The sequence below is a fragment of the Geotrypetes seraphini genome, chromosome 9 (assembly GCF_902459505.1).
Source record: "Geotrypetes seraphini chromosome 9, aGeoSer1.1, whole genome shotgun sequence".
Lineage (NCBI taxonomy): Eukaryota > Metazoa > Chordata > Amphibia > Gymnophiona > Dermophiidae > Geotrypetes > Geotrypetes seraphini.
In genome coordinates this window covers 6,136,112-6,161,994 of record NC_047092.1, presented here as the reverse complement: position 1 = coordinate 6,161,994, position 25,883 = coordinate 6,136,112, and the positions used below count along the sequence as shown (strand labels likewise).

Below are 25,883 nucleotides of genomic sequence, written 5' to 3'. Positions count from 1 at the left end.
CCTAGTGATGCTTCTACAAGTTGCCTTCTTGAGCTCATAAAAATGCAAGGAAATTTTTAAATGACCAAAGTGCATAAACTAAGAGTAATTTAAGAGAAAAGGAATGAAGAACGAGAACCCACTGAGTTTTGTAACCTCTGCAAACTTTAAGAGTTTTGAAACACTTACTGTGCCAAGTTCCAACACGTATCTTTGAGGACTTAATTTCCTGCTTGTCCTTGGAGAATGAGAAATCTGTATTACTAAAAGTGCTCCTCAACTGCAGGCACCTTTTTGCCGCTCCTATTACTAAGGTCTGGGACAATGTTAAAGACAGTTGACCTTTCAAACTAGATTACTCTGGCATAGTACAAATATCAAAATTGTGTTTCAAAAAGGAAAAGAACAAAACTTAAGTTGTCACCACACATCACCAGAGCCTAATACAAGCAGTAGAAAGACTGAACATATATATATATACTCTTAAGCTAGACAGCAAACATCTCTAACAGAATAATTTTAGGTTCCACATTTATGTGATGACTGAATGGGATCTGATGCTGAGAATCATTTCTGTATTAAGACACAGCACTATCAGAATTATAAGGGCTATGGGAAAGAGGAAAAAATGCTGCCATGTGTTATTGTATGAGGTGGTTCGGTTAAGGTCACATTAAGATTGAAAGCAGTAACACAAGAATGGACTATTACAACACTTTATTGCAGCACTGACCAAAGTTGGATTTTTGAAGCTGGTGAGGATCGTGCAGCATTTCTGGGTGAAATGTTACAGCTTTACATGCAGAAAGAAAAAAATGGTGGTGAAAATGAAAAATAATCTGAAAATAAAGGTGAATCATGTCGTAGCATCCAGATGTTCTCTTTCAATTCAATGGACTGCATTTACATGAAAGCAAAGAAAGCCACAACTAATCTACTAACAGATGGTCAAACTGAAGAAATCCAACAGACCTCTTCATTTCTACATAGAAAAAGGGGATACAAATAAAAACTATGTTTTCATACGGTCATGAAACTCAACAAAACCCTCTGATGATCTTCCTATTACTGCTCCTTGACATGCTGTCACATTTTGGTTTTCAAGAATCCTTTTCATAGTCTCAGATACATCCTTTTTTGGTTGGCATCAGGCAAGAACTCTGGACAAACATTCACTGCATTCTCAAACAACTTTTGCTTTGCTTTTTGAGAAACATCCCAAGAGAGCAGAGCCTTCCTGGGCAGCCCATCTGCTGTTGGCTGACCTCTCCTTTCCGTGTTCATTGTTCTGCCATTCTCCAGTTTGCTGCAAGATTCTGCTGCTTCTAAACCACTCCATGCTCCCCTGCTGTCATTTTGGAGCCCTGATTTTCTTTTTTTTCTGCCACATACAGTTATGTCCTGTACCTCTGAATCAAGTTTAACTCTTGAAAGCTTAAGTTGACTGCTTCCATACCACGCCATCTAAACATTTTCAACAGAAATGCATATTTGCCTTCTTACTTTAAAAAATCGCTTTCTATATTTAACTTAACTGCTTACTAATAAAGTTAACCATCTCGCTGCTTTACTTCCATTCTCAGAAGATGATTAACCCTCACAAGTTTCTTGCTTTGGTGTGTGTGGTGGTTTTGTCAAGGCTGATAGCTTCTTCGTATTCAGTTGAGAGCCGAGGCTGGTGTCTCTGCCCCAGGTGAACCCTAGCCCGTCCCAGGGCTCTGTTCTGAGCTCTCTCTGCTGACTGACATGCTGAGGTGTGTCCACTGCTCTCATCTCAACTCCTGGAGGGTTCCACTATTCCACTATCCACAACGTCAGAGATACATGGCCCAATGAAAATGACATTTGCCACTGGATCAGCGTCTCCTAAGGGAAGAGCAAAAGGATAAGAATTAATTTGAGACTGCATTTCTTACAGGAAATCACAATATTGGGGCCAAGTTGACATAAAGCCACTACAATTTAATTTCCCCAGTGAATTTAGAGCACTCTACATCTTCAGAAGGATAAGTAACTTAAATGGCTTCTAACTGCAGCACTTTTAGGAGGCTGTTTTAGATGTCTTGGGCAGCATTTACACAGGTAAATGCCACTTTTACAGTGCTGTTTTATTTTTTTTTAGTGGCAGGTCCCCATGTTTCAAATGCTGCAGTTGACCCCTAGTGATAGTGGAGGAGATTGCAGCCTGACATGCAGCCACTTACCTTCAGAGCCTAAACCTAGTGTGTGTGTGTGTGTGGGGGGGGGGGGGGGGGGCTATAAAGAAAAAAGGCAAATACTGTCTCATCGTGGGGAATTCTGCACAAACTGTGATGTACTGTGGTGTAAAGTATTAACTGGTTGCTATTATACATGTAGTTTTCTAAACTATGGCTCCTATATGTGAAAGTGCTAGCAATTGCAATTTCTTGGTCAATGCATTAAGCACTGAAAAATCAACCCTTGAATGTATAAATACCAGCACTGCCTGTAAACAAATATTTTAGGACAATACTTGTTACATGTATTTCCCATAGCCCTCTAGGCATTTTATAAAAGATGCCTTTATGAATGAGCCACCTTGGATGTGCCATTTCTGACCTACATGTCTTGGGAGAGTTGGTCCCAGTGCTCTGCACTGGCCACAGAACCCAGCAGAGTAACATAACAACAGCTCGACACTAGTGAGCCAGTGCAGTAAAGCTCTGAGTTTACTAAGTATCTCTAAATGATATTTGCTTCTCAAGGTGTGGGTTTTATATTTCAGTACTATAAACTCCCATAAAGCATTTTGATTCAGCTACTTGGCTCTGGGCATAGAATTTTGTGCTACAGCAGGAGTGGCATGCTGTCCGTGATGGTTGCTACTACCAGGCCATCTGCAAAATACATTCTCAGCACGGTTTCTTTGGCCATCATAATGATCAGCTAGATTGAGGCTTCCCAGAACCACACAGTATGCCAACCTAGGGAAGAGTGTCCTTAGATGAAAACTGAAGAGAGGGTGGAAGCAATGACAAACCCTCTCCTCTGCAAAATAATAAAAGCAGCTCAGGCTGCTTTCCCTGAAATGAAGAGGTGCGGTCTAGCAGTAAGATGAAACGATTGGACAGCAGCCGACTGCATAATTTGGGGCAAGCCACCTTAGCTTTGTATCTTCAAGTCTTCACCTTTACCCTGGCAACAGTTATAGAACTACCCAATCTGACAGGATACTAAGACATGGCTGCAGGAATGTTTTTGGTATATTTGAGTCTTATATATCAATGAAAAATAAGAACAGCCTTACCAGCAATCCATTTAACCCAGTAGCCTGTCCTCACGGTCACTAGTACCTGGCCAAAACCCAAGGTGTAGTAATATTCCATGCTACCGATCCAGGGCAAAGCAGTGGCTTCCCCCATGTCTTTCTCAATAACAGACTATGGACTTTTCCTCCAGGAAATTGTCCAAACCTTTCTTAAAACCAGCGACGGTAACCGTTCTTACCACAACCTCTGGCAACACATTTCAGAGCTTAACCATTCTCTGAGTGAAAAAAATATCTCCTCCTATTGGTTTTAAAAGTATTTCCCTGTAACTTAATCGAGTGCCCCCTAGTCTTAGTAAATCTTGATGCAGTAAAAAATTAATCCACTTGTACCCATTCTACACCACTCAGGATTTTGTAGACATCAATCATATCTCACCTCAACCATCTCTTTTCCAAGCTGAAGAGCCCTAACCTCTCTAGTCTTTCCTCATACGAGTGGAGTTCTATCCCCTTTATCATCTTGGTCGATCTTCTTTGAACCTTTTCTAGTGACTCTATATCTTTATTGAGATAAGGAGACCATAACTGAACACAATACTCAAGGTGAGGTCGCACCACTGAGCGATTCAGAGGCATTATAACATTCTTTTTATCTTAAGATCACCCATCAAGCTCCTTACCTCCCACCAGTTTTAAAGATTAGATCCGCATTTGGTGCTCCCTTGGGATGCTGATAGCGAGGCCGCCGCTCTCGGTTGGTATTTGCTGGAGCTGGACGCTGGGCCAGAGACTGTAACATTTCTGTAACCAATGGTTAGTTTAAATTAACAGATTGTTGCTTTCTGGAAAGGATGTCAAAGTACCGTATTTTCACGCATATAACGCGCGCGTTATACGCGTTTTTACCTACCGCGCATACCCCTCGCGCGTTATATGCGTGAGCGCGGTATACAAAAGTTTTAAAACATAGTTCCCACCCCGCCCGACGCCCGATTCACCCCCCCAGCAGGACCGCTCGCACCCCCACCCCGAACGACCGCTCGCACGCGCTCCCACCCGCACCCGCATCCACAATCGGAGCAAGAGGGAGCCCAAGCCCTCTTGCCCGGCCGACTCCCCGACGTCCGATACATCCCCCCCCCGGCAGGACCACTCGCACCCCCACCCCGAAGGACCGCCGACTTCCCGACAATATCGGGCCAGAAGGGAGCCCAAACCCTCCTGGCCAGACCGCTCGCACCCCCACCCCGCACGACCGCTCGCACGCGCTCCCACCCGCACCCACGATCGGAGCAAGAGGGAGCCCAAGCCCTCTTGCCCGGCCGACTCCCCGACGTCCGATACATCCCCCCCCCCCGGCAGGACCACTCGCACCCCCACCCCGAAGGACCGCCGACTTCCCGACAATATCGGGCCAGAAGGGAGCCCAAACCCTCCTGGCCACGGCGACCCCCTAACCCCACCCCGCACGGGCAGGAGGGATCCCAGGCCCTCCTGCCCTCGACGCAAACCCCCCCCCCCCCCAACGACCGCCCCCCCCCAAGAACCTCCGACCGCCCCCCAGCCGACCCGCGATCCCCCTGGCGACCCCCCCGACCCCCCCACCCCCCTTCCCCGTACCTTTGGTAGTTGGCCGGACAGACGGGAGCCAAACCCGCCTGTCCGGCAGGCAGCCAACGAAGGAATGAGGCCGGATTGGCCCATCCATCCTAAAGCTCCGCCTACTGGTGGGGCCTAAGGCGTGTGGGCCAATCAGAATAGGCCCTGGAGCCTTAGGTCCCACCTGGGGGCGCGGCCTGAGGCACATGGGCCCAACCCGACCATGTGCCTCAGGCCGCGCCCCCAGGTGGGACCTAAGGCTCCAGGGCCTATTCTGATTGGCCCACGCGCCTTAGGCCCCACCAGTAGGCGGAGCTTTAGGATGGATGGGCCAATCCGGTCTCATTCCTTCGTTGGCTGCCTGCCGGACAGGCGGGTTTGGCTCCCGTCTGTCCGGCCAACTACCAAAGGTACGGGGAAGGGGGGTGGGGGGGTCGTGGGGGTCGCCAGGGGGGTCGCGGGTCGGCTGGGGGGGCGGTCGGAGGTTCTTGGGGGGGGCAGTCGTTGGGGGGGAGGGGGGTTTGCGTCGAGGGCAGGAGGGCCTGGGATCCCTCCTGCCCGTATTGTAGTGCGGGGTGGGGTTAGGGGATCGCCGTGGCCAGGAGGGTTTGGGCTCCCTTCTGGCCCAACTACCAAAGGTACGGGGAAGGGGGGTGGGGGGGTCGTGGGGGTCGCGGGTCGGCTGGGGGGCGGTCGGAGGTTCTTGGGGGGGGGCGGTCGGTGGGGGGGGGGGGGTTTGCGTCGAGGGCAGGAGGGCCTGGGATCCCTCCTGCCCGTAATGTAGTGCGGGGTGGGGTTAGGGGGTCGCCGTGGCCAGGAGGATTTGGGCTCCCTCCTGGCCCGATATTGTTGGGGAGTCGGCGGTCCTTCGGGGGGGAGGGATGTATCGGACGTCGGGGGGTGCATCAGGCTTTCAGGATGGGGACAGACCTTCAAGGGGGGACAGTGCACGGAAGTCAGGGGGGGTGAACGGAGAGTCGGGACAGCGCACGGAAAGTCAGGGCGGGCGAAAGGAGCGTCGGGCAGCATGCGCGGTATACCCGTGAGCGCGGTATACCAAAGTTTTTGTACATATCATCGTGATTTCTGCGCGCTATACCCGTGTGCGCGTTTTATACGGGTGCGCGTTATTTGCGTGAAAATACGGTACTCCCCTTTTCTAACAATTTTAACTTCATCATTATCACTCAGAAACAGGAAGAACAGACACATGAAGACAAAATGGTTGGCTAAGGATTACACTTGGCAGACTCAGGATAAGCTTTACCTCCAGCTAAGCCCCAACTATGGTTCTTTTATTATATGATAATGAAACTTAAGTAAAATGAATTTTATTCAGACTAATGGTAAGTCAGAAATAGAAAGCCAGACATGGATTTAGGCCGAAATACAAAACACAGGCTAAGTTGCAGGCCAGGCCCCACCCCATCTCCGCCTCAGACCCCGTCCCCATAATAGTACTAATTATAACACAATTTTTTCCATTCATTTTTCATATATATACACACACACACAATATAATCTTAACATATAATGTTAACTACAAAATTAAATTACACAAAGTATACCTTATGCTTCTCAACATTCATTCCTACCAGAACACAGATAACCCCTATGCAAATACGGGACCAAAAACTAAAAGTACTAATACTGTATATAAAAAAGAAACCCTAAGATTCAGGAGTCTACATGCAGTACAACCCCCAGAGAAAAAAAAAACAAATGTATTTCTTCCTGACCAGTGCAAAAGATAAGACAGCTAAAATGCTCAAAACTGACACAATTCAAACACTAAATTGAAAATAAAATAATTCCCCCTACCTTTGTTGTCTCCCTCCCTCCATGCAGTGCCTCCCTCCGGTGGGTGTCCTACCTTCTGGCCGTTTTATGTGGTCCGTGGTCCGATTCCCCTGGTATTCTCTTGTGGCCGGCTCCCTCCTCCTCACAGCCGCAGTGTGCACGAAGCTGCGTGCAGTGGTCCTCGTGCATTCTGCGCCTAAACTGGAAGCTGATGTTGCAACGTCAGAGGGAATGCTTCTGGATGAGGTGTGGGACGCATGAGGAGCCACTGCACGCTGCGGCTGTAAGGAAGAGGAAGCCGGTCGGCCACAAGAGAACACCGGGGGCATCGGACTATGGGCCACATAAAATGACCAAGCAGGCTGGATTCGGCCCACATGCCTTGAGTTTGACAGCTGTGCTCTAGAGTAAAAGACAAAAGAAGGAGGGATATGGGGAACTTTCTGAAGGGCGGCTGGGGACCTGGCATCTTTGTGGCTTCTTGGCTGCCATTTAGCCCGGTAACCTGTAGTTTGGATTTTCTAGCTTTCGGAATATCTCTGTCTGGAACCTTGATGTTCTCTGTGAGATGAGCCTCCTGAGATGTACTGGTGCAAATAGGATCCCCGAAAGGGCTCCATTTCTGATTTCTAGCTGTTCAAGGTCTGCTATCTGGTAAGTAATAGGAACGATGATCTTGCACACTGGCCATAAGATCATCCAGACTTTTGCCAAAAAGCATCTGTCCCTTGAAGGGAAGCCTACTAAGCATAGCCTAGGAGATTGAATCGCCCACAGCATGCTTCAGGTGGAGATGGAATAAGCAGACTCTTGCCATGACTATTTTTAAATGTATACACTGCATAAACCTAGCCGGTTGACAAAATATAAAAACAATGGAAATAAAAAATAAAAACACAAACTGCTCCTACAAAATCTACCCATCATAAAGTAGGTCAGCCACACAGACCACACCTGTCATGTCTAGGGTTCACAGCCATGAATGGCAGGTGTGTACTACAAAACAAGCAGCTGATGCTGCCTTAACTCCTAGCGCCAAGACCTCAAACTGCTTTCTGAGGACCATATCCACTCTGCAGTCCTGTGTATCCTTCAGCCTGACTCCTCCTTCACTGAGTAAGGACATGCGTTTAGTCACCTGTGCCACCAAACATTTGTTGGAACACTTGAGCAATAGAATACAATCTAGTCATGGCTTTCACCATGTAACCAGGAGTTTCTTGTCTGTGTGCTACAGAAAGGTTGTGAACTGAGATTGGACCCTTCTCAAAAGAGAACAATAGAAACATAGAAACATGATGGCAGATAAAGGCCAAATGGCACATCTAATCTGCCCATCTTTCTCCGAGAGATCCCAGGTGCATATCCCAGGCCCTTTTTAATTCAGACACAGTCTCTATCTCCACCACCTCTTCCGGGAGACTGTTCCACGCATTTACCACCCTTTCTGTAAAAAAGTATTTCCTTAGATTGCTCAGGAGCCTTTCACCTCTTAACTTCATCCTATGCCCTCTCATTGCAGAGTTTCCTTTCAAATGAAAGAGACTCGACTCAAGCCCATTTACATCACGTAGGTATTTAAACATATCTCCCCTCTCCCACCTTTCCTCCAAAGTATTCAGATTGAGATCTTTAAGACTTTCCCCATATGCCTTATGATGAAGACTTCACACCATTTTAGTAGCCTTCCTCTGGACCGACTACATCCTTTTTATATCTTTTTGAAGGTGCGACCTCCAGAATTGTACACATTCTAAATGAGGTCTCACCAAAGTCTTATACAGGGGCATCAATACCTCCTTTTTCCTACTATCCATACCTCTCCCTATGACTGGGGCTGAGATGGATCAATCTTGAGCTCACAAAGAGACCCGGTAATAATGTCTGGCAGGGCTGAAGACTTGAACAACCACTGTATGGAGAGATCCTCTCCTGGATCTGCGACTGAGATTCTATCCTGATTCTCAACATAGGAAACTGAATCTCCCATCAATGAGGCCTTGGTTTGAGACAATAAGGGGATTAAGACTGAACTTTCATCCTCTGAATCCCTGTCTAACTGAAAATCAGAGCTATGGAGGACCTCCGCTCTCATGGAAGCACTCTGAGGATTCTTAGAGGCATGTGCCAAGGGTCGCACATCAGCAGACCTAAACTATGTATTTTGGCCATGCGTATATGCCTGTCAGAGCAGATTAATGAACTCTGTAGGCAACTCTCCTTCCCCTTTAGAAGGGAAGTGATGCCGCTGTTCTGGGGCTCCTGGGGAAATTTTTGCTCCTCTAACTGGCTCAAAAGCCATGCCTCTGAGGCCTCATGGGAGCTAAACTTGAAGTTCCTACCTACCCACTTTACTCAATGCAGCACAAGGGCAATCTTTTATCGCCCATCTTTCACAAACAAGGCATGATATAGGGCTATTAGAGTCAGAGGACTCTATCCCTGGCACTTTGGAAGCAAAACGAGGGGTTTTGGAGTAGTCTGAGAACTTAGAAAAAAAGAAATCAAGAAAATCCAAATCCAAGATAGCCTCCACTGGTGAATTTTAGTGTTATAAACAGCTTTTAAACACCTTTAGGCTGACCAAAAACCTCAGAAAACAGGATTTTAGTGGAGGGGGACCAAGGCCCTAGCTGTAGAAAGTTAACTACAGCTTTTCAAGACTCCCTCCCCCAACATTTCCCCCAAGCTGTCAGCCTTTCACTCAGACCATGTGCTGAGGAAATGGTGCTGCTGCTGTCTGCTTCAGCTCCTCCCAGGTGCAGCTGTTTTAGGCGGATCACAGAAGCCCGGGTGGGAAGGGAAGGGTCTTCAAAAGCTGTTTTTAACTTCCACAGAAGGGAACATCCCCAGATTTATAGATACAGTTTAGGATGGCAATTTTCAGCCTCTCTCTAGTATCTTACTCTTGCAATCCATTTTCAAGAGGAAGGGTTTCTATACCCAAGCCAAGCCTTTTGCCCTTGGGAGTTAAACACAGCATCTTTCCCCTAAGAATAGCGAGTAGAAAACAAATTTCTCAAGGACAAGAATTTGCTTTCTTTTTTTCTGGAAGGTATGCTTAAATTTAAAAGAAAGAAGTCTATATGATGAAGACACATAATTATGCAATTTGTTGTCTACTGAGACAATTAACCAGTTTAGTAAACAATTTTAAAACTGGATGTGCTCCTAGAGTAGCATGGCATTAGTAATTATTTGATTTGTTGGAATTCTAATTGATAGATGCTATGAACAGGCTCTTCTCCCAATGTATTTTTGGTGTCAAAGCATAACTCTCACCCAATCTTTCCATCCTCAATCCCTCCCTAAATGAACTATGCCAATCCACCACATGAGGAGTATATTGTCTAAGAGGTACATTCAGCTCTGCTGCTGATTAGCAAAGTAGAAACCACCTTCCTTGCCTTTGTGAGCCTGTACACGTTGTTTCCTTGGGGAGGCCAGACTCAGCTGGCAACAGATGATCAACTGAGCTGCAGCTACAAGGGCAGAATTCTTATATAAATCCGTAAAGCATAAGTTTCAAGTTCAAGCTTCAAGTTTAATTATTCTTAATGAATCGCCTACTTTAAATCACTAAGCGATGTACAAAACCTTAATACATACAAATTAATACCTAAATACATACAAATTGAATATTAGTGACAATTTAAACTGAATTTTGTTAAAGATAAAAAAATTAACATACTAAAGTACATGCGTATAATAAAATGTTAGTTGGGGTAAAAAGACATAATTGAATTGTGAGGATAAATGGGGAAGAAATTACAATAATTGGACAGTAAAGATAAAGTAATAACAAGGGAAAAACAAATAGGAGGGGGATATATATTTATTGATAAAAAAAGAATAATAAAATATTAAGAATCATATGCATCTTTTAAAAAAAAAACCCGATTTTAGTGTTTTTTTAAAAATGGTTAAGTCTTTTAATTCCCTAATGTGTTGCGGAAGGAGGTTCCAAGACTGAGGGCCAATAACAGAGAACATGTCGTTTCGCCTAGTTCCAATCACCTTCAACGAGGGAACCGAAAGGAGGTTGGAAGAAGTAGAGCGGAGTGAACGAGTAGTATTATAAGGGATTAATCATCTATTGACGAATTGTGGCTCATTAAAAGTGACGGCTTTAAAAACTAAAAATAATAGTTTAAACAAAATACGGTAATTTACCGGAAGCCAATGTGATCTAATTAGAAGGGGAGTGACATGATCATATTTTTTTGCGTTGTATAATAATTTCACGGCAGTATTCTGAATTAATTGTAGCCTTCTTTTTTCCTTTTGTGTTATGTTAATGAGAAGGGAATTACAGTAGTCTAATTTTGAAATTATTAAAGAATGGATCAGGATATTTATTGATTCAGGTTTAAGAAATTTGGAGAGCGAGCGAATAAGACGTAGTTTGTAAAAACAAGTTTTAACAGTATTACTAATATGATCATGATAGGTAAGTTTGTCGTCAATCAAAATGCCTAAGATTTTTATAGTAGTAACCAAATCTAATACAGTGTTATTAATGGAAATTGGAGCAATTAATTTAGTGTCTTTTTTCCAAGGAAAGAGCATTGTTTTTGTTTTTTTGAGATTTAAAGCTAATTTGTTTGAGAAAAGCCAATCTTTTATCGAGAGAAGTTTATTGTTAATATCTGTGATATGATCCAAATTTTCTGGGTCTAAAGGGTGAATTAGTTGTATGACATCAGCATATGCAAAAGTAGTAAAACCTAAAGACTGTGCTAAATTTAAAAGTGGAGAGAGAAATATATTGAAGAGAAGGGGGGAAAGTATTGAACCTTGTGGAATCCCGTAATTTGTAGAATAACTTTCGGAAGTATTATTGTTAAAGCTGATGACAGTGGAACAATTTGCAAGAAAAGAGGAAAACCAATCCAAAACTTGGTCTTTGACACCAATTGAGTGTAGACGATCCAATAAATGGTTATGATCTATGGTGTCAAAAGCAGCTGTTAAATCTAGGGAGATTAAAATAACTGATTTATGGTGGTCTAAAAAATAATGAATGTTGTTAGTCAGACCAATCATTGTATATTCTGTACTGTAAAATTTACGAAAACCGGTTTGGTGTGGATGAAGTACATTGGTTGTTTCTATGAAATCGGAAAGTTGTTCGAAAACCAGTCTCAGTAATTTTAGCTATGAATGGGATATTTGCGATAGGACGATAGTTGGAGGTTTCATCTGGAGAAACTTTATGATCTTTCAAAATAGGAAAGGTAATGGATTTTTTCCATTCCTGGGGAAGGGAGGCCGTAGATAAACTATGTTGTATTAGAGATAGAATAAATGGGCCTAGACAGGGAAAAAAATTTTTAAGATAATATGGAGGTATTATTTCTTGGTGAGTTCCCCTTAGGTTAGTTTTACTTAAAATTGATTCTATATCAATTAATGATGGAATTTTAAATTTTGAGCATTTGGATGTGGGAATATAAAAAGAATTGTCATTGTCTGAGGGTTGGAAGGGTACAGTTGGTTGAAAAGTATTACGAACTAGATCCAGTTTAGTGGAAAAATAATCCGCAATATCTTGAGATGAAAGAGCATATTTTTGAGCAACATTATTATTAGACAAAGGGGAAATAGATTTTACTAGTGAGTATAAAGCAGATGGGTTTCTAGCTTCAGTTATTTTTTTATTAAAATAGTTACTTTTGGCAAGATTGATTTTTTGTTTGTAAAAGAAAGCGTGTTCTTTGTATTTATATAAATTGCTGGTGGATTTATTTTTCCTCCATTTCCTTTCCAGTGATCTTTGTTGTTGTTTTAAGAGTAGAAGTTCTTCAGTGTACCAGGGGTGTAATAGTTTACGAAGAGGAGGGGTTTTAGATATTAGAGGAGCTTTAGAATTAATGAGTTCTTTTAGTGTTGTATCCCAGATACATAACTTCGTCAAAAGAAGAAGAAAAGAATTTTATACTAATAGAATTAAAAATGCTTGAAATGTCCTTTAATTCGATTTTAGAAAAATCTCTATATGAGATTTTTTTGCGCATGGAGACTAAAAGGTCAGGAGTACTTTGTTGAAATGTAAGATCGCATGATATAAGATAATGGTCTGACCATGGAATTGGGTAAATTAGTGGTGTAGAATAGTTAAAAGCTGAGGATTTAGGTACTAATAACATATCAAGTGTGTGCTTGGCAGTATGGGTTAGTTGAATAATGGTTGTGGATAAGTTAATAGAGCTAATAAAAGTAAGCATATCTTTTGTAATTGAGTTTGTTTGATCTTCGAAATGTATATTAAAATCTCCCAAAATTAGGGGATGGGTGAAGGCAGTACAATGATCAAGTATTAAATTTTGCATAGTGGAAATATTATTTTGTCCTATTGGAGGAGGGGCGTAGAGCAATAAAAGGTCAGATTTGGGGTAAAGGTTTATTTTAACGTGTATAAATTCGATGGGGACATTACCAGTAGATTGATCACATAATTCAAGTAGTCCATTTTGATAAATGATGGCTAAACCTTTACGATTGTGGCGGTGATTGTAAATATAGTTGTAATTTGGGGGACAACAGTAGGTTAAGTAGGCTTCCTCTCCCTCAGAAAGCCAAGTTTCAATAATGCAAAGGATATGAAATTTTTGAGCTAGGATGGTATCTTTTATGAGATGAAATTTACTTTTAATAGATCTAGCATTGATTAGGCCAATGGTTAGATTTGAGTTACATCTCTTAAAATAACTGGATTAAGTTCTGCTTTTAGCCTTCTTCTAGATCACTGAAAACTAATTGCCCATATGTGCATCACTGAAAGAAATTTAAACTCAATTGATGTCCTAGCTCAAATAAATGAGGAAAAGCAAAAGAATGCATTGAATTTGTTCAAATACCTTGATAATCCTCTTGCTCCTGCCGTTCATTGATGTCCAGGGTAAGCTTTTTCATTCTCATCCTCTCTTCTTGTTCAGCTTGTTGCTGGTTCCAGTGATTTGCAGCCAGTTGGGAAGACATGGGCACATTAAGGATTTTAAACTGAAAAGAAGAACAAGAAATACCTATAAAGCCTGCCTCAAGAGGAATGTTTTTGTTTTTTATTCATTTTTCATATAACAACAAGTGTATCACATAAATTTATACAATTTCATTGAGTACACACTTGATAATCCTTCATAGATCATTGTAAATATAACATATTATTATATAATACTGTAATATAATATTGAAAAAGCATATCATACTTAATAAGTATACCAACTATTACTCTAATTATAAACCCACCCCCTCCCCTTCCTTTGATATCAAGAGGAATGAACTCAGCAGTCTCTAAGTAGATGCATGTATAAAGACCTAAATCAAAACATTCAAGCAGACATATAGGTCTAAGTCTATGCGGGGGGGGGGGGGGGGGCAATTTTTAAATAGCCCATGAAGTTAACTGTTCATGTAAAGTTAAGTGTGCTGAAAGACCGTGCAGAGTTTGTCCTGTTTGCTTTTTGGGGCAGCTGAGGAGGAAAGAATAGAATATATACTTGTAAAAATATCATTTACGCTATTCTCCTCCTAGCTTCCTAAACACAACTATAGGATCACCTCATCACTGTCTGGGTAAAAATATGTTTGTATGAAAGTCCAAAGAGAAGAGCAAGCTTCATATACGTCATTCTGCCTAAGTAAATTGCTATGAAACCTGTTCTCATACTGCCTTGCACTGAAAGACGGAGACATTAATCTTACCTGTTTATTGGGTCTAAAGGAAAGAAAATTAACCAGCCCAGAACCTGTAGGTTGTGCCGGTCAACCAGCAGATGAACAGATGGAGACTTGTGGACTCTTCCCTATTAGGGCCCCATGCATCCTTAGGCCTTCAGTATTTCAAATAACAAAGCAGTAAAGGTTGGGTGTTTTTCATGCAAACTGCAGAATTTAATATATTTTGATCTATTAACACCAAACTTTGAAGACATAAGAAACCTTCTATATTGAAAGCATACTCGAACAACAGAACCATAAATTTTTTAGCTCTTAAAATATTAACAAATTTTGGAAGGGTCCCTGGACTAGTAGTACTAAAGGAAAATAATTAACAGGTAGGGCTAATTTCCAATTCCTCATCATTCCTTACCAGACCAGTTCAGAACCTGTGGAACAATCTTGCCTGCTCAAACCATCTCATGCAAAAGCTCTAATCAGATCATACAGAATGTTTGTTACATAAGACTAACTGGGTTCGCAGAGTCTTCCTCCTTGTCCTCTTGAAAGGAGCCTCGGTCCTGCTGGAGCCACCAAAGACAGGCTCTCAAAACAGATATTGAATACTACTGGCTTGGAGACTTGGTGCTTAATCATCAAATGACTTGTGATCCTCAGAGCAGAGCCTCCCTCTAGGCTGCCTGAACTCTTCCTTCTCCTCTGGAACAAAGGATAAAGTTCAGCAATGGCTCTAATTTCCCTAACCCCACCAGACCTTGTATTACACCGCTCTCTGAAACTTGTCTTTGTTCTACTGTTACCCACCTTGAGCTTCCTGGGAGGATGGGAAAATCAATCAGAAGTTTCCCACTCCAAAGAAAAAAGGGTCTGAACCGCTTAGTGGCTAGGAAAAGCATTTGGAAGGTTTCCAATTCCCTATGTATGTATTACAATGAACCACTGAGGCATGTTATTTCTGAAAACAACATTTGTGGACAGAAAAATCTTTCATTAACTTGAGTGTCAAAGAGTAGTTTGAAAATCTGCATATGTTTATGTTTCTGTATTTCTAGGAAAACAGACGAGACCTGCCAAATATGACCTACTCCCTTAAGCAAACTTTCAGGCAGATGCATTATGATGCTATCCAAATTCTCTCCAGAACTCTGCTGTCATACTTGGAGAATTTAAGCATAACACAGCAAACATCTATTTGGTAAATGAAGTGTTTCTATTACAGGATATGATGCATTAACAGCTGAACAGGAAGCATATGCCCAGCCATATCTTGGCCTCTTTCTGGAAGTGATCCGATTACAGGATCTTGGCTAAGAGTTAGGGACAAGGGGGATATAGAGGGTGGAAGAATAAAAAGAAGGGGTGGGGTGGAAGAGGGAAGAGATAGAAATATGTTGGGTATGAATCTAATATAATAAAGTGCTAGGCCGCGCATGCGCACTCTAAAGTCGTGTCCCCTGATCTGTCGCGGACATGAGAGTGCGCATGCGCGCTTAGTACGTCACCACAGCCTCCCTGCTCTCCACCTCGCGCCGCTGCAGGCCCCATTCGCAACTCGCCTTTGTTCAGGAGCCGCCAAAGAAGAGCGGCGGCCTTCCTTTCCTGCCTCTCCAATGGTGCGGCTCAGCGCTCGCGCAACCCCGGCTTCCCCACCTGGGGAAGCCGCGAGGCTGCAGCGGCCTTCCTCACCCGGCTCTCACGGTGTGCCTGAGCAATGGCGGCCGGCGATCCCCGTAAAGACTCCCCACCCTCAACTAAAAAAATGAAGTTATACAGCTGGGGGGAAGCCGCGAGGCTGAGGCGGCCTTCCTCACCCGGCTCTCACGGTAAGCGCTGCCACGGCTCCTTTCTCGAACCGCACCAGGCGGGGATTGAGAGAGGAGCTGCGGCAGCGGCTTTCAAATAAAACATGAAATTACACAGCTGGGGCAAGCCGCGAGGCTGCGGCGGCCTTCCTCACCCGGCTCTCATGAGTGCGCATGCGCTAGGGAGAGTGAAGGAAGCCTCACTGACCTGCGAGGGAGAAGGGGGAGCAGCGGAGAGGGGGGGCTGGCCAAATTGCTGCTACCGCTACTGGGAAGCAAGTTAACCTGCCAACCAACACACACAAACACATACAGAAAACAAACAAACACACATACAGCAGGCAAAGAGACAAATACCAAAACAAATACAGACAGAGAGACCACAGGGAAGTGTGTGTGTGTGGGGGGGGGAGGAAAATGCTGCACAGGGTGGGAGGGAAATGCTGCAGCACAGGGAAATGGAGGGGGAAGGAATGCTGATATAGCTACTGCATAGGGAAGTGGAGGGGGGAGAGAAATGCTGCTGCATAGGGGGCAGGGAGAGAGACAGATAGTGGGAGGGAGGGAAACAGAAAGAAAAGAAGGAGACTGGGGCAAGGAGAGAGACAGAAATAAAGAAAGACAGTGGCAGAAAGAGACAGAAATAAATAAAGACAGACAAATATATATTTCTAGCACCCGTTAATGTAAGGGAGAAGGGCTGGACAGTCAAGGAAAGAGACACAGAAAGAAAGATAGAGCAGGAGGAAGAGAGATAGAAAGAAAGAAAGATAGACAGAAAGCAGCCAAGGATAGAAAATGAAAAAAATAAATACAAAGACACACATCTATTCTAGCACCCATTAATGTAACGGGCCTAAAGACTAGTATGCAATAAAAGGAGAAGAAATCTGTGCACTGAGTAAGGATGGTTTGAATAATACTGTTTTCTAAATTAAAGTATGTAAGACCCAAGTGATGAAAGAAATGTGAGTTTACAACTGATCTCAGGATCCAAGAGGATAAAATTCAAACAGGGACAAGAAAAAGCTCACTTAGTCCAAAGGATGTTACGCAGCTGCCTCCTTTTATTAATTTTCCCTTTGTTACTTTCAGCATACGAACACAGAAATTGCTGTACTGGGTTACACTCAAGGGCCATCAAACTGAGTGACCTGGAGTGGTACCGCTGGAGACAAGTATATGGTGGGATCACAAAAAGTAAATACGCAGTGGCTTTCTCCATGTCCACCTAATAAATAACATTTTATAGCCTTTTCCTCTAGCAACTTGTAAAAACATTTTAAATATTGAGCTGTATATAGCAATGTTGCCATCATCCTCAGCTAGCTCTGGCACCACTGCCCAGTCACAGAGGGTAAGGAACTACCATTACAGTTCAACACGTAGCCTTGGCATTTTGACTGATTCTACTTTATTGTTTGAAGTGAAGGTTAATCAGGTTGTAAAATTTGGTAAGCTAAGCTTCTGAAGATTTGGAATTACTTTTCTTTAGAAGACCTTCGTAATTTCATCTCCTTTAGATTACTGTAATATCCACTATCTGGGTCTTTCAAACAAATTATTGATCAAAATTCTGGCTGCTTCAAAATACAGCTGCCAAGATATTTTTTTTTTACAACGGATATGATAGAATTGCTCCATTATTGATTGAGAGCTTTACATTGGCTCCCAATTATTGCATGAACTGAATTTAAGTCATTTTGGTCATCCTTCTAAATTTTATATGGTTACATAGCAACATAGTAGATGATGGCAGTCTGCCCAACCTTACCCTCTCTCTTTAAATTACTGATTTAATTTATATTTTTCTTCTTCTTAGCTATTTCTAGGCCAGAACCCAAAGCTCTGCCCGGTACTGTGCTTAGATTCCATATACTAAAGTCTCCATCAAAGCTCACTCCAGCCCATCCAAACCATCCCAACTGTCGAAGACCTCCTCAGCCCTTCCTCAACCAAATGGCCATATACGGGACACAGACCATGCAAGTCTGCCCAGTACTGGCCTTAGTTCTTCAATATATACCATTATTTTCTGTTCATCCCACGCTTTTTTGAACTCCATCACCATTTTCCTCTCCACCACCTCCCTTGGGAGTGCATTCCAGGCATCAACCACCCTCTCCGTAAAGAAGAATTTCATCACATTACTCTTGAGTCTACCACTCTTCAACCTCAAATTATGCCCTCTGGTTTTACCATTTTCCTTTCTCTGGAAAAGATTTGATTCTACGTTAATACCTTTCAAGTATTTAAACATCTGAATCATATCTCTCCTGTTCCTTCTTTCCTCTAAGGTATACATATTCAGGAGCTACCAGTCTCTCTTCATACGTCTTTTGGTAAAAACCTCCTACCATTTTCGTCGCCCTCCTCTGGACCGCTTCAAGTCTTCTTATGTCCTTTGCTAGATACGGTCTCCAAAACTGAACACAATACTCAAAATGGGGTCTCACTAATGACCTGTACAGGGGCATCAACACCTTTGTTCTACTGGTTACACCTCTCTTTATACAGCCCAGCATCCTTCTGGCAGCAGCCACCACCTTGTCACACTGTTTTTTTGCCTTTATATCTTTGGACACTATCACCCCATCCGTACATATCAGCCTCTACCCTTCCAGCATATACGGCTCCTTCCGATTACTAATCCCCAAATGTATTACTCTGCATTTCTTTGCACTGAATTTTAATTGCCAGATATTAGACCATTCCTCTAACTTTTGCAGATCCTGTTTCATGTTTTCCACTCCCTCTTCGGTGTCTACTCTTGTTACAAATCTTGGTATTATCTGCAAAAAGGCAAACCTTTCCTTCTAACCAGCAATGTCACCCACAAACATATTCAACAGGATCGGCCCCAGCACTGACCCCTGAGGGACTCAATTACTCACCTTTCTTTCCTCCGAGCAAATTCCATTAACCACCACCCTCTGGCATCTGTCTGTCAACCAGTTTCTAATCCAGTTCACCACTTTGGATCCTAACTTCAGCTCATCAAGTTTGTTCAAGAACCTCCAATGAGGAACCGTGCCAAAGGCTTTGCTGAAGTCTAAGTAAATTACATCTAGTACATGACATGTCCTTGATCCAATTCTCTGGTCACCCAATCAAAAAATTCAATTCAAACAGGTTAGTTTGGCACGATTTATCTTTAGTAAAGCCGTGTTGCCTCAGATCCTGTAACCCATTAGATTCTAGGAATTTCACTATCCTTTCTTTCAGTAACACTTCCATTATATTTCCAACAACTGAAGTGAGGCTTACCGGCCTGTAGTTTCTTGCTTCATCTCTGTGACCACTTTCATGAATAAGGACCACTTCTGCTGTTCTCAAATCCCCAGGAACCACTACCGTCTCCAGAGATTTGTTGAACAAGTCTTTAATAGGACCCCCTTGTCATCTTACTTAGTATTTCAGACAAGGTCCCAATTCCTCGCATCAATAACATAACATCGTACTTATAAACCATATAACCGTAAGTTCAATGCGGTGAGCAAAAGATTAAAAATAACATAACCTAAGGATGGTTTAAATTAGTTTGCTAAATAAGCTAAATATTTTGAAAAAAGATGAGTTTTCATTTGAGTTCTAAAGTGCTTGTAAGAGCAAGCACTACGCAACAGTGGTCTAAATTTCCTGTCATAGAAAGCAGCCTGAAATGCTAGTGTATGTTCCTAGGATTTCTTGCTCTTACAACCTTGAGCAGACAGAAAATTAAACAATGCATGTGATTCTCTCTTATGTTTATGGAATGTTATGAGAAATCTATCGGTCATATTGCTTGGAGCAATACAAGGACAACCCAGGTTAAACAAAACATACGCCTCCACAGGAAGCCAATGCAACTCACGGTAGAAAGGAATCACATGATCATATTTCTTTAGACCATAAATAAATTTGACCCCCGTATTTTGAATCAGTCTAAGCCTAGCCATCTCTTTCTTGGTACATTTCAAATAGGCATGTACCAACCTCAGCTTTCCTTTCCTCACAGTATAAGAAAGAAGGGGCTTAATAAGCAATTATGTTCAGAAAACACTGCAGGAACGTGGAACATGGTACCGTTAGTGCTGCATCTTAGATATCATTATTTGAATTAGAAAAATGTTAAAACACCAGGCATTATAATAAGTTTTACAATTATTTATTTTTTTTAATCCTATAATGGCATTCTTTTCTATCTTTGAAAAAGTTTTTATATGTATCTTGCTCTGATGGAGTCTTTTCCCTAAGTGGCTAATCAAATATATTAAACCTGAACCTGTTCTGAGCTCTTGGTTGGAGATATATATATATATATATATATATATATATAAATATAAATATAAATAATTATTTATTATACCAGGTATGCCTTCCATCCCTCATCTCCGAGGATGCAGATCACCTAAGTGCCATATGATAAGTATTTGATTTGTTCTGCCATCAGTGAGTTCCAATTCCTCCAATCAGAGAAGCTGTTTCCAATGTCCAGAGATTTGCACCAATGGGTGAAAGGGATGGGGAGCATTTCGGGCAGCAGTTCGATTCATAAGCTCAAAGGAGGGTTACTTTATGTGCATTATTTAAGAAATTTTTCAGCTACATGGGACTTGCTCTCATATGTGCACCTAGGCCATAATTGATGTGCTCACTCAAGCTATACTATGCTCAACTGTTGGTCTATAAGCAAAGAATCCAGTAACCAGTGCTCAAAGAAGCCTTTTTGTTCCAGTTCCTTCATAGTCTCTGGTAAGCCAATCACTCAGATATTGCTCCTTCTAGAACATAGTAACATAGCAAAATGACGGCAGATAAAGACCTGAATGGCACATCAAACAGTGTGCCCTGTAACAATTTCATGACTGAATTGTCTTTTTTTCCCCTTTGTTTCTTCTGGGCCACATACCTTAGAAGTCCACCCGGTACTGTCCTTAGGTTTCAACTACTGGAGCTGCCGTTGAAGCTCACTCCAGCCTATCCAAACCACCTCCTTTGCAGGATTCAGACCGTGAAAATTTGCTCATTCATATTCTAGTTAGAGATCATCTGTGTTCATCCCACACTTTTTTGAATTCTGTCACCATTTTCCTCTCCACCACCTCCCTTGGGATGGAATTCCATATCGCCAATCTTTTCTTCATATCGTGTCACTTTAGTCCCTAGGGGCCTGAATATATACGTGCAGCAAGTGCAGATTTTTCTATGTCCACTAATTGAAACTAATAGTTATTAAGTGACACTGCCAATATCTGCCCAGATGGCTTACTTAATTTAATTCTAGTGTAAGAGCTAGTGCTTTTCTAAGCTGAGTAATTAAATGGTTTCAGTCATCATCCCCTCATAGGCTTTGCAATGCTCCTTGTTCTTCTTTGCCATGACTCTGGAAGACATCTCTGTTAATATGTAAGAAATCTGTCCATCCAGTGATTACAGCTCACATCAGCACTAGATGGTACACATAGCACACTCAGTGAAAAAGATTAAGAGTAGATTTTCAAGGAAGCACTGATAGTCCCAGGAATGTACCCTTTTCCATGCTCACCACACCATGTGATCATTGAATGCTTTAGATCTGGTGGAACATTTTTTGTACTGCCAAGGCTTAACGAAACCAGCAGCAAGGAGACATATTTCAATTAGATCTCACCTTTACTTAACAATCACACTTTTAGGGTAGAATCGAATGAATTACCTTCTGGCTCACACCCTTCGATGTACAGAGTGCCACAAGGATCTATTTTTGCTTTTATTTTATTTAGCCTTTTTTTTTTTTTGCCTCTCTTAGGACTATAATTTAATCACCTGAAATAAGTGTTTATTTGAAAAAAGATGATGCTCAATTGCTGGTCCCCATAGACCCCTTTGCTCACTGTCCTTTCCTCAGTCTTAATCAATGCTTTGACACTGTTGCTCAATGACTCCTGCAGAACTACAGCCTGATCTAGAGAAATCTAGGGGAGTATGGCTATTGAAGACAACTTTTCTGCCAATATCGCATCCTGTTTTTTGTGAATGCCTCATCTCCTTAAGAAGACCACAAAACTCTTGGGTTTCTCTGGAGCACATAATTCACCTGTTCTTCTTCTTTTTCTTCACCTCAACCAGGATAAACATCACCCATCAAATGCTCATCCCATCTTCCAAGGGAGTGAAGTAGAAGCAAACATTCAACATTCTCTTCACCTATACCCCCATACGAACCTGCAACTCCCAAAACCCATAAGATATGAACTAAACTACCTCACCGTCAGGAAAAAAATGAAAAGCCATCTTTTTGAGAAATTCCTTTCTAATTAAAGACCTCTCCAACAATGATGCTATTCTCCCAGTGCATTTCATTCGCTTCCTCCTGCATCACTGTAACCCTCCCTCTTGCTGCATTGTATTTTTGTTCTCCTGAAAGAGTATAACCTTCTTCATCTTTATATAGTAAAATTTCCCCGTGCTGTTTCGTGAGCCTCTTATCCTGTGAATTGCCTTGAACCTGTACTGAAAAAGATCGATTGATTAGATTCTCCACAATGGCTACCTTACATTTAACCTTCAAATTTCATGTTTGGTCAAGAAGTCATTTTTTGCATGGCAAAAACTTGCCTTTTCTATGGTGCTCTCTCGATTTCAATAACATTCACACACTGAAATCCCAGTATCAAAAAAAAAATTAAACATTTTAAACACATCTCCCTTGGGCAAAAAGCACACGAAGGCAAGCTCTGTCGATTCTCCTGCTCTCTGCCGCCCTTCCCTGCAGTGTGAGCTCGTGGTTTTAACCTGCGGGTTAAAAGCGTGTTCTGTTCCATTAAAGCCCCCCCTCCTTGTTTTGACCTCACATGTGCGGAGAGCAAGCGCATGCGCAGACTGCATCTACAGTTAAAGAAAATGGTCTGAGCATGCGTCTGGGTCGCTGAGAGGTGTGCCTCTGTTGGCATTAATTTGCATGAGGACTCGTAGTGAATCGGCCGCCCAGGAACACTCAGCCATGGACTGGATCGGTGAATCTAGGCCTTAAACACATTGGTTTTCTTGCGCATTACAAAACATAATTTTTACTGCTCTGACACCTTCATATCACCCTTCCTTATCTCCCTGTCTCCCACCATCCTCTTCCTGTAAGAATATCATTTGAATACTTTGATGTTTTACTCTTATATACTGATAACTGTCTTCATTTGCTTATCTCTGATCTGAAGGAGGATTACCTTCAAAAGCTAATCTAATCATGCTCTAGTTAGTCCAATAGAAAAGGCATCACTTGGATCCTTTTTATTTCATTTCTACAAATTATCTTATTTATTCATTTAAACATTTCTAACCTGCTTAAACCTAAGTGGTTTACAAAATACATATATAATCATTAATGTATCAGTACATCACAGATAACACATATTATTAATCAGAACACTCCCAAATAACATAATCATTCACTGAAAAGCTTCTACAAACAAATCACTATTAATTAGGATTTATTTACCTCCTTTTCGAAGCAGTAAAAAAAATATTCAGATTACAATACAAAATATGGCATAGTATATTACATTAGAATAAGAACATAAGAATAGCCTTACTGGGGCAGACCAATGGTCCATCAAGCCCAGTAACCCGTTCTCACGGTGGCCAAGCCAGGTTACTAGTACCTGGCCAAAACTCAAGAGTAGCAACATTCTGTGCACAATAAAACATTTTAACAGAAAGCACAGGAGTATATAGATAGAAGAGATAAGCGTAACAGAGGTTACAAAATAATGGATTAATCTGAAAAAAGTTGTATACGAAGTAAGACTGGTGCTTGAAAATTATCTCATCTATGTTAGGAGTGAATAAACATCCTATTGAAGTATTGTGCAACCATGTGTCACTCCTTGTGTGTGTGACTAGCAGGACCTAATTTGGGTGAAAAATTAAAACATAAGAACTTTGACATTTCTACTACACAAAAGAAATCTCACAAACCGTGTGGTAAATGTAAGGTATGCAAATACGTTATGAATGTTACTCAATTAACAATTCCATTTTCAGGTGGTCGTAGGTTCATATTAAACACTGATACTTCATGCGACTCCAAAGGAGTCGTTTACTATATTCAATGCCCTTGTTTAAAAATATATATAGGGCAGACCACCCGTAAAATCAAAACTCGTATTATCGAGCATTTGAGCAACATACGTACCAAACGTATCACCGCCCCTCTAGTTCCCCATTGGTTGAGCGAAGCACATACACTTGAGGATCTTCAATATACGGTGTTGTTACATATTGAACATTTTCAAGGAGACCTCTCTAAATTACTTATTCAAAAGGAACAGCGGTTCATCTACAATTGGCACACCCTTACCCCTGATGGACTAAATTCGGAGATTGATTGGCTACTATTATAACATAATGGAGAGTGTCTTCTCATTTTCTGTTTGATCTCATTTCCGGTAGGGCTTAATTTAATAAGTTCCGGTTCTTTAGCTTATAAAATCAAAACGCCGGTCTTTGGTGATCAGCTTGCTCTTCTTTGCGGTCTGGTCTAGTTATAGTGAGCCAACATTTGGTATGTAGATTTACTGATATTATTTTAGTAACATTTACATTAGATTCTTTATTGTGAGATTACTAGTAATCTTTAAGATTCTATTTCAGATCTATTAACGTGAGTTGATTCAATAAAGTTTTTTAATTTATTCTCTCTAGTATCAGTGTCCCTCCCTGACGAAGATACGAAACCTGGGTCGGGGGGACTGGGACTATGAAATAAAAGGCACACATAGAGAAACAAAACTTTTTAAAAGCACATCACTTTGGATATGTTCGTTTGAACGAGGATTAACTTCACCAATTACCATCTGCCAGAGATAAGTACACCATTTAATACAACTTACTCATATTGAGATTGTGGACAATATTATTCAGGTGGTTGAGGGACAGTGAAGGCAATGATGGTCCCTATGTTAACCTCGTTTTGGTGATAACACTTAAAACACTGGTTATAAGGTCTGAGCACTTCACATTTAATTCAAATTTATTTATTATTTAGCACTTTTGTATAAGAGCTGTGATTAATGAAAGTATTATAGATTGTCATCACAGAATATATTATTTATTCCTCCAGCGATTTGTCTATATAGTACATTGAGGAAATAATGGCCACTTTAGGCTGGACTTCAAAGTCTGGGCTTTCAGAAGAACGTATCTCTTCATTATTGGCTGGCGATAGACTGTTTGGAGAGGGAGATTTAGATCAAGGTTGCACCTGGGAAGAAATTAAATATTCCCATAAGGCTTTAATTAGAACCCAGCTCCACTCAGCGGCCCTAGTTGAATATTGTCATTCCAAAAGAGTACCCAGAGGCTTACGCCTATTTAAAGAACCTAGATTCCAGGACAATCCTGAATACATTAAAAACTGGAACGAAACATTGACAAGATGTTCAATTGACCTCATGCTACTCACTATTGATGTGCTAGCTCCAATTATTGAAGCACAAAAACAAGATTTACAATCTAAGATGGAGCTAATTAAAATACAAAGTACAGATGATTGCTTCATTCAATCTTACCAAGATCATGTAACAGCTATGGAGAAATATAATAAAGAACAAAGACAATTTAAAATAAAAAAATTCCGCAGAGATGAGATGGACTTTACCAAGGGATACATATACCCATGGATGAACCGAAATAGTAAAACTAAACGGCAAAGACAATCAAATACCACTAAAAAAGTTGGATTCAATTTATCAACCAGTGAGTCTTCATCGGATAGTGAAAATAAAACATCTAAAGATCAGTTAAGTAAAGGTTCATTTTCTGAATTTAATACT

The 25,883-nt window shown here is 41.7% G+C and overlaps 1 protein-coding gene across 2 annotated transcripts in view; it reads right to left on the bottom strand.

Annotated features, from left to right (window-relative positions):
• Positions 1 to 681: 681 nt before the first annotated feature.
• The window catches only part of UPF2 (UPF2 regulator of nonsense mediated mRNA decay), a 158,736-nt gene continuing 133,534 nt past the window's right edge, over positions 682 to 25,883 (bottom strand). For both annotated transcript variants that reach the window (XM_033958303.1, XM_033958302.1), the window contains exons 21-23: positions 13,471 to 13,612; positions 3,892 to 4,012; positions 682 to 1,845 (exon numbers count right to left, since the gene is read on the bottom strand). In XM_033958303.1, the coding sequence (XP_033814194.1) occupies positions 1,836 to 1,845; positions 3,892 to 4,012; positions 13,471 to 13,612 (273 nt within the window). In that variant the 3' untranslated portion in view covers positions 682 to 1,835. The remainder of the gene's footprint in view (positions 1,846 to 3,891; positions 4,013 to 13,470; positions 13,613 to 25,883) is intronic.